Source organism: Gastrolobium bilobum, unplaced genomic scaffold (genome assembly GCF_033153095.1).
Source record: "Gastrolobium bilobum isolate Gb01-03AN ecotype WA unplaced genomic scaffold, APGP_CSIRO_Gbil_v1 utg59715, whole genome shotgun sequence".
Classification (NCBI taxonomy): Eukaryota; Viridiplantae; Streptophyta; class Magnoliopsida; order Fabales; family Fabaceae; genus Gastrolobium; species Gastrolobium bilobum.
In genome coordinates this window covers 59,395-69,595 of record NW_026899485.1, presented here as the reverse complement: position 1 = coordinate 69,595, position 10,201 = coordinate 59,395, and the positions used below count along the sequence as shown (strand labels likewise).

Sequence of the window (10,201 nt, the reverse complement as noted above, 5' to 3'; positions counted from 1 at the left end):
ACCATGTAATCTTTTATTGCATATAATAGATAGCTTATATATACAATGTTATAATTTCTTTTGTTATTTACTTTTTAGTTAAATTATTATAATACAAATAACAATATTATTTATTGAAAACCTATAATATTTACTTATATATATATATTTAATATTTATTTACTACTATGTTATTTTATTTTAGTTTTATTATATTGTTTTTATTTATTTATTTTAATATTTAATTACTTATTTATTTATTATTATTATTATTATTATTACTATTATTATTATTATTATTATGTAAACAAATATATATGTATATATGCTAATCAGTGCTTACTTCCTTTGAAGGTTCACGCTGCAAGCGCAGCCAATGCGTTGCAGGCGTGAACGTATTATTTATTTATTTTTGAATTTTTTTTTTGAGTATTACATTTCTCTTCTTCTAATTAAAATTTTGTCCTCAAAATTTTGACATACCTGTTAAGAAAATTTCTGGATAATTCTGTCGTAATTCTTCTTCTTTTTTCTACGTCGCTTCTTGTGGTGAAAGTCCTTCCCATAATACTTTGATTAATGGAATCACTTTATTTCTCAGTTGCTTTATATTTTTATCAAGGATTTGAATTGGTCTGGTCTTAATAGTCAGATTCTCTTTAACTTGTACTGAGTCTATATTAAGAACATGAGAGAGATCCGGGACATATTTTCTAAGCTAAGAAACATGAAAGACATTGTGTAGATTGGAAAGATGAGGTGGAAGAGCAAGTTGGTAAGCAACTGGCCTTATTTTTCGGAGTATTTGAAATGGACCAATATACTAAGGACTCAATTTCCTAACTTTGAGGGTTCTGCCTACACCTGTGGTAGGAGAAAGTTTAAGAAAGACATGTTCTCCTTCTTCAAAAGACAAAGGTTTTTGCCTGTTATCAGCATAATTTTTCTGTCTGCTTTGTGCCTTTTCAAGGTTTTTCTTTATCATCTGAATTTGTCTCTAGGTTTCTTGGACTAATTCTGGTCCCAACAACTATTTTTCTCCTTTTTCATACCAACACACGGGGGATCTGCACTTCATCCCATAAAGTGCCTCATAAGGAGCCATTCCAATACTAGAGTGGTAACTATTGTTATAGGCAAACTCTATTAATGACATGTATTTATCCCAACTATCTCCTTGCTCCAAAATACATGCTCTCAACATATCCTCTAAGGTTTGAATAGTTCTTTCCGTTTGACCATCAGTTTGAGGATGGTAAGCTATACTCAGTCTTAACTTAGTTCCGAAGGCTTGCTACAAAGATCTCCAAAATCTAGAAGTAAATCTAGGGTCTCTATCTGACACAATACTTAGAGGTACACCATGAAGTTTGACAATTTCTTTTATATATATTTGGGCTAACCTCTCAATAGAATATTGAGCCTTAATTGGTAGAAAATGAGCAGATTTGGTTAATCGATCAATGATTACCCAGATTGTATCATACCCCTCTTGGGTTCTTGGTAAACCCATCACAAAATTAGTAGCTATACTTTCCCACTTCCACTCTGGTATGTCTAATGGTTGAAGTAATCCTGGAGGCTTTTGATGTTCAATTTTTACTTTTTGACAAACTAAGCACTTTGAAACATATTCAGCAATATCTTTTTTCATTCCTGGCCACCAAAATATCTTTTTCAAATCTTGATACATTTTAGTTGAACCAGGGTGAATTGTGAATTTACTACTATGTGCTTCATTTAAAATTTCTTTTATCAATTCCTCCTTTCTAGGTACAACAACCCTTCCTTGAAACTTAACCAAACCATCTTCTTCTTTGGTAAATCCTTTCTGTTCCAACATTTTTTCTAGACTAAGATCCTCTTGCTGAGCTTCTTTAACTTTATTTACTAACTCATTATCAACCTTTATTTCACTAATACCTAAACTTCGAGACAACACAGTTACAGATAATCTCATGTCCCGAAATTTATCTAATAACTCAATTTCTTTTATCATTAAATGTGACATATGAAGAGATTTTCTACTTAAGGCATCAGCCACCACATTTGCTTTTCATGGATGGTATTTGAGTTCAAAATCATAATCCTTCAAAAATTCCATCCATCTCCTTTGCCTCATATTCAACTCTTTCTGATCAAACAAATATTTAAGACTCTTATGATCACTAAAAACTTCAAATTTGGCTCCATAAAAATAATGCCTCCAAATCTTGAATGCAAAAACTACTGCAGCCAATTTTAAATCATGAGTTGGATAATTTTCCTCATAAGGTCTCAATTGTCTTGATGCATAAGCTACAACTTTTCTTTCTTGCATTAATACACATCCTAAACCCTTTCTAGATGCATCACTGTAAACCTCAAATTTTCCTAAAAGATCAGGGATTATTAAAATTGGTGCAGATGTTAACTTATTTTTCAAATCTTGAAAACAATCTTCACATTCTTGTGTCCAAACAAAAGGGATTCCCTTTTTAGTCAACCTAGTTAAAGGTAATACTAATTGTGAAAATCCCTTAATAAATTTTTAATAATATCCTGCTAATCCTAGGAAACTCCTGATTTCAGTGATAGTCTTAGGTCTCTCCCAGTGTATTACGACCTCAATTTTACTAGGATCAACTGTCACTCCTTCTTTTGAAATAACATGCTCTAAGAACTTAACTTCTTCCATCCAGAACTCACATTTTGAAAGTTTGGCATACAATTGCTTATCTTTCAAAATTTGTAATACTATCCATAAATGCTCCTTATGCTCCTCTTTATTCCTGGAATATATTAAAATATCATCTATAAACACCACTACAAATTGATCTAGGTAAGGTCTAAAAATTCTGTTCATATAATCCATAAATACTGTTGGAGCATTTGTCAAACCAAAAGGCATCACTAGATACTCATAATGTCCATACCTAGTCCTAAAGGCTGTTTTTGCAATATCTTCAGTCTTAATCCTAATCTGGTGATATCCTGACCTCAAATCTATTTTAGAAAACACCGTGGCTCCTCTCAACTGGTCTAAAAGTTCATCTAGGAAAATGGTATTTATTTTTAATGGTGACTTTATTTAATTGCCTATAATCCACACGCAATCTCATACTTCCGTCCTTTTTCTTGACAAAGAGCACTAGTGCTCCCCAAGGTGACACACTTGGTCTGATGAACTGTTTTGATAGAAGTTCCTCTAATTGTTTCTTTAGTTCAACAAGTTCTACAGGTGACATCCTATAGGTGCAATAGAAATTGGCCCTACTCCAGGTATTAGGTCAATGGAGAATTCAATTTCTCTATTTGGGGGTAAGCCTGGAATTTCATCCGGAAAAACCTCTGAGTATTCAGAGACAATAAGGATATTGGTTGCATCAGGTTTAGCCTTTGCTTCTGAAAGATTAAAAAGAACATATGCTTGTGCTCCATCTAGTAAACTCTTTCTAAGTTGGGAAGTTGACAAGAATAAAGATTCACTGGGAAGTTCTGACTCTTTTGTGAAAATTATACTTTTATTATGACAATCAATGAGCACACAATTAGCAGACAACCAATTCATACCAAGAATCACATCTATATCAATCATAGGCAAACAAACTAAATCTATCTCAAACAATTTTCCTTTGAGTTGAAAATGAAAACTTCTACATACTTGAGATGTGATTATCTTTTCTCCAGTAGGAAGAAAGATTTCAAGATAAGAAGGTAAAATGGAAATTGAAAATTTTAACGTTTGAGCAAAAGATAAAGATATGAAAGAATGAGTAGCCCCAGAATCAAACAGTATAGTTATAAGAGAATCTTGTATTAGACCAGTACCTTTAACCAAATTTGAAGCTTGAGCCGCTTCCTGACCACTAAGAGTGAAAACTCTTCCTCTTGTTGCAGATTGGGTTGATAAATTCTGACCTTGATTCTGAGGACACTGCCTCAACATATGTCTAGGTTTTCCACACTTAAAGCATACACCTCTTCCTGCTAGGCATTCTCCAGCATGATTCTTTTTACATTTTGGACATACCTGGATTTGAGGATTCATCTGACTGGTATTCTTTCTTCCTCTGTTGTTAGCAAAGTTATTTCCTGAGTTTTGTGCCCGTGAAAACCTCTCTCTGTTGTTGTCATCGTTCTTTCTCTGACTTTAAACTCTGTCTTTCTTTCTTCCCTCGTCAGCTTCCTTCATGCTTGCTTCAATGTCTCTGCACCTGTTTATTAATGATGAAAAATTCCTGATTTGATGTCCTACTATCATACTTTTTAGTTCAGGTTTTAATCCAGATTCAAATTTAGTTGTCAACCATTCTTCATTAGGTTGGTTTTGTACATAATTAGAATATCTGGATAGTTCTTCAAATTTTGCCACATATTCCCCAACAATCATATTTTCTTGTTTCAGCTCAAGGAATTCTATTTCTTTTCTGTTTCTTACACTTTGAGGAAAGTATTTTTCCAAAAAGACATATTTAAAGATTGTCCAAGTAATCTCTGTTCCTTGGCTTTGGAAATATCTGTTGGTATTTGTCCACCAATGCTCTGCTTCTCCAATCAATACGTATGTGGCAAATTTTAGACGATGAGTATTAGGACAGTCCATTACCAGGAATATTTTCTCAAGTTCTTTCACTCATTCCATGGCTGCCTCGGGATTATAATCTCCACGAAAAGTGGAAGGTTTATGCTTACGAATTCAGTGAGTCCTTTATAATCAGAATTAAGTCCTCCCTGAGTATTTGCAGTTCTAGGTCCACTTTCACTTTCAGAATTATGGGTGTGATTTCTTGTTACACGGTCCTCCCTCAACTCCTGAATAATTTGTTGATTAGTTACAGTCTGTTCTCTAAGAGCTTCTGCCACTCGGGTAAACGCATACGTTACTGGGTTAACTTCTGGTTCAGAAATTGAAGATATCTGCCTTGTATCTGCCATAGATCTACATATATTGTTTTATGATAGTGAGTTGATCAGGCTCATTAAAATAACTCAAAATATGCATGATCTATAACAAAATACCAAGCAACTATAATAGTTTAGTCTTTTATTTACCTGAACCGCTGCTCTGATACCATAAAATGTAACATCCCTTAATATTAACTCTTATAAGGGATATTACATGATTTCTTTAAATTTTAATATTGACGATAAGAAAATTAAAAAGGAAACTTAAACAAACATCTACTAACGTCACTTTAGACATATCATTGAGTCAAGTACATACTGGAAATATTTTACACTGGTCCTACATCCTACTATATATTACATCACTTTATTTGTATCTTACATCCTTACATCACATAATTATACAATACATGGGTCTTATCCTAATCTAGTCTATAGGTGTAGGTCTCCACACTTTCAGCATAAAATATTGCAACAGCTCCTTGATTTCCTACTGCAATATAGAATTTAATGCTATCATCGAAAGAGTAAAGATTGATACTCCAGCCTTCACCTGACAAGCTTAGGCTAGGCATTATGATTTTCTGGAAAGGTTAGCAACACAATAAAACATGAGAAAATTTCTCAGTAATATTGAGGTTCCTTTTTTTTTTTTTAACTATAACCATTTCCAGCTGTAGTAACAGAAAATATCATTCTCTCAATTAATAGAAAAATGAAACAGCAGTAGAATAATAATAAACACTACACTGTATAATATTTAACTGAAGCTATTTAAATACCCAATTTATGTGAGTCTCCTGCATGTGAAAAGTTCTGTATGGCGGAGCTCAAACCATGATAAGCGTCCCTTACCCTTTAACTGTCTGATCCTAAATTTTATGGATCAGTTCACAACAGTATCTTACAGTTAAAATTACACATTCTTTTAGTATTTATTTGGTACCAAATAACTCATCCACCAGTAATCAACTATTTAAAAAAAATAAGATCTTAGGACTAATTAATAATAAAGCTAAAGATATGAATAAAATCAAGTAGAGAAGAAATTTAAGAAAGAAATTTGGCAGAATAACAGTACCGTTAAAATTTTCAAAAGAATAGTGAAAAGAAGAGAAAATGAGAGAAAGTTTTTATCTTTCAATATTACATTTTTTTTTTCTTCTCTTGGTCTCTCTCTTTCTGATACTCTATTTTTTTCCCCTTCTTCAGTTAACAACCCCACCTTCATGTATATAGGCAATCCAATTGACTCCTTTTTGACTTGGCCCATTATTACATATATTTAGATTCTAATCAAATTAACTAAATTTCTTTCAAATCTAACTATCCTTTAACAAAAGCAATCATTAAGAATCTTATTACATCTACCTCATCTTCCACGTTGCCTCTTCTAGATTAGTCCTTATTGTTATTTTTTATTTATTTGGTGTATATAAGGATAACTATAATGTTACTAATAAAATAATATTTGTATTATATACCACGTAATCTTTTATTGCATATAATAGATAGCTTATATATACAATGTTATAATTTCTTTTGTTATTTATTTATTTTTTAAATTATTATAATACAAATAATAATATTATTTATTGAAAACCTATAATATTTACTTATATATATATATATTTAATATTTCTTTACTACTATGTTATTTTATTTTATTTTTATTATATTGTTTTTATTTATTTATTTTACTATTTAATTGATTATTATTATTATGTAAACATATATATGTATATATGCTAATCAGCGCTTTGAGCGCTTACTTCCTTTGAAGGTTCACGTTGCAAGCGCAGCCTTTGCGCTGCAGGCGTGAACGTATTATTATTATTTTATTTTTTTTAGTATTACAAAAATACTTGGAAGGAGTTACGAGAAGAGATGTTTGAGAGATTTAAAAGTGAGATACAAAGTACAACATGTGGAAAGGGGTTGGGAGGGGATATTTATAGGGAAGGAGTAGGGGATAGATGGTTAGGATGCTATCATGTGGCAACATATGGTAATGACCACCCAACAAGATTATTTGGCATCGAAGTCACACTGGCCATAGCATTATGCACTTCAATAGATATATAACAAATTTCCATCCCTTTTCATTATATTTTTTATTATTTTGATAAAAAGTTGTTATATTCCAATTTCTTGTAAGTGATTGAAATTTCTTATGATCCTAATTAGGGGTGACAATTTATTTCACAACCTACTGACACAACACAAATTTTCGTGTTTGGATTGACCTGTATTACATTCATATTGTGTTTGTCTTAATAAAAAATGACATTAAAATTTTCGTGTTATATCATGTTGTGTTGACAACACAATATTAGTTAAAATAATATTCAGTACATATGTTATTCATGTTATGTCAACTTGTTTAATAAGAAAGACACTTTGAGATATTGGTGTCATGTCATTCAACCTATAAAATAAAGGGAGATGTTATACTTACTATCTCTTTTTCTTACTACCTCTTACTACTAAATCTTAACCGTTGATTTCCGTCAATTGAATAGTTATAATTTATTGATAATTAATAATTAATTAATAAGTATGACCCAATAAATTATAACCGTTAGATTGACGGAAATCAACGGTTAAGATTTTGTAATAAGAGATAATAAAAAAAGAGGTAATAAATATAATCTCTCCCTAAAATAAATAGGTCGTGTTTATATAAATATATTCATATTCATATCAGATATATACATGATACAAATACAACCTACTAACACGAGTTACCATTAGGAGTGTTCATCAACCGATCCAAACCGATTCAAATCGCGGTCACCGAACCGAAAAACCAAACCGAATAAACCGAAAACCGAAAAAAAACTGCAAATTTTAATTGGGTTGGATTGATTTTCAGTTTGGTTGATGAAAATCGATCCAATATATTAATTCTCCTTTACCTACTTGGGTCTTTCCCCAATCATAGCCCAAAAATTTCTAAACCCAAGATCCATTAATCCATTAACTAAACCCAAGAAAAAAATTTAGTCACATCTCATCAACATAATTTCATCTATGTAGAGCTTTATATTTCATTGTCCTAAAAAAATTATATTATTGTTTACTTATGCTTTTGTATTTCAAAAAATAAATAAATTATAAAGCCAATATATACAAAAGATGTCATTTGCACAATAATTATGAAACAAATTTTAGGATTTTAAAAAAATTGAAAACCGATCCAATCCAAACCCGATCGGATTTGAAAAAAAAGTCCAAACCGAATGGATGATTACATGATCAAACCGCAGGGATTGGATCAGATGATTTTTGCTTCCAAAACTGATCCAATCTAGACCGCGAAGATCCCTACTTACCATCTAATCTTGACCATTAAATATGAGTGATTATAGTCAGTTACCTTTAAATATACTTTGACTTGTCATCTTTAATTGTTTTTTGACTTTTTTATTATATAATTATAATTTTCTTTAAATACTATTTAGTTTTTAAAACATAAATTGAATTTTTTATTATAATTCAATTTACAACCAATTTTAAATATACTTTGACTTTTTATTATAAAATAATAAATTTCTTTAAATACTGTTTACTTTTTTTTTAAAGAAAAAAAACACAAATTGAAGACAAGTAGTGATGAGCAATAAACTAGTAAAATATAAAAGTTGACAGCTTGATGGCATCTAATTCAAATTTTGTAAAAAATAAATAATAATAAATAAAATTGGACCTGACTGTCAATGTATAGTTTAGGAACTGTTTAAGTTCCGTTTGTGATTTTTTAAGAAAAATGTATTTTTTAAATTAAAAAATATGTTTAAAAAGGATTTTATGATTGCCAAATTAGTGATACTCTTGTCCAACTAATAACATCATATAGGCTTTAAATAGTAAAATATATTATTAATAATAAGTGGTTAACAAATTAATGGTTTAAATTTCAATATGAATAATAAATTATGAGATTGTAAGAATCTATATTTTCAATTGTCTCATTAATAGCTGCTATTTATATTCATTGGTACAATAGTTAATGAGGTTGAAGAAGTTCCCTGAATAAGAGGGTCTTACCAATCAAGATGCAGGCAGGTTCATGTGATAATAAATTAGCATGAGTTTCGTTTATCACGTGAACAAGTGATTCACGCATCTAATCCAACATTAAAATAAGTGGTATAAAATTAGGAAAAAGTGTGTGTCATTTTAAAAGATGTAAAATTGTGTCATTTTAAGAGAGAAAAAGAGAAAGATAAAGGAGGAGAGAGAGTTGATAAAAAAATAAAGGTGTGAGTTCCACCTCTTTGTGCGAGTGAAGAGATATAAGTTGTGTCATTTAAAAAGATAAACACTTTTTCCATACAATTATTATGTTGAACAACTAATACGTTAGATTAGATGCACAAATCAAGTGTACGCTAAAAGTATGCGATTAAAAAGAAAAATAAATGTAATTGTCATAAAGTTTCATGAGATTGTGGACCTTGCATGTTCTTCTATTCTCTTCTCCTCATGGATACGATTGTGTAGGGTAGACAGTTATGTCACATCGCCTTTATTTTTTTTAATAGAAGAGTTTAAGGAAACAAGAGAATGATTCAATCTAGAGCTAGTATATGCTATAAAGAGCTAGTATATGCTTATAAGTTTCAGCTATAATAATTGTTAAATGACTTAATAATGAAGGTTACCATCACGATATCAAACATAAGACATTCCATCAGTTCAGATAGTTCAGCCAATCATTATTGATCCGTGTGTGTGCTGTATACTTCTCTTACTCTCTACAAAATCCTTTTCAATTTCGTCCAAAAATTTAATCACATCATAAACGAAATTAAAGCGAAAAACAAAAATGTTCTATATAATTAAAGTACTACATATTTAATATTGTAAATCAAGAAACAATTATCTTACTCTAATAATATTTAAAAGAGAAAACTTTAATATTTTTTTAAAAGACATAACTTAAAATGACTTATATTTATTGGTTTTTTTACATTATCTCTTCTTAACAATTCCTAAATTTGTGAAAAAAATGTAAAAAAATAACAAATATACACTAAAACATTATCATTTTATTTAAAACAACACAAAATTATATCCTAAATACTTTTTCCTCGGTTCGAATCCCACCAACACTATCTGGGGAGGGGCATAAGTACCGTAATCCTTGGACTCGCACCCGAACTCTGGATTAGTCCCATAGGCAGCTCAAAGAGTCGAACCCGTGAAGATACCAAGAGATTCTGATTCGCCTCAAAGAGGTAATTAGGATCAGTTTCCAAAAAATAAATACTTTTCCCTAACGTCTCTAACATCAAACATATAATATCACTTAACGGGACTATTCATGAAA

The 10,201-nt window shown here is 30.6% G+C and overlaps 1 protein-coding gene across 1 annotated transcript; it reads right to left on the bottom strand.

Annotated features, from left to right (window-relative positions):
- Positions 1–3,193: 3,193 nt before the first annotated feature.
- On the bottom strand, positions 3,194–4,009 carry LOC133290625 (uncharacterized). The gene has a single exon (XM_061488740.1). It carries the CDS (start codon positions 4,007–4,009, stop codon positions 3,194–3,196), a length of 816 nt encoding a protein of 271 aa, XP_061344724.1.
- Between the last annotated feature and the right edge of the window lie 6,192 nt (positions 4,010–10,201).

Excerpts from the sequence above, each read along its gene's own strand:
- LOC133290625 (XM_061488740.1), bottom strand. The coding sequence starts at position 4,009 with ATGAATCCTCAAATCCAGGTATGTCCAAAATGTAAAAAGAATCATGCT.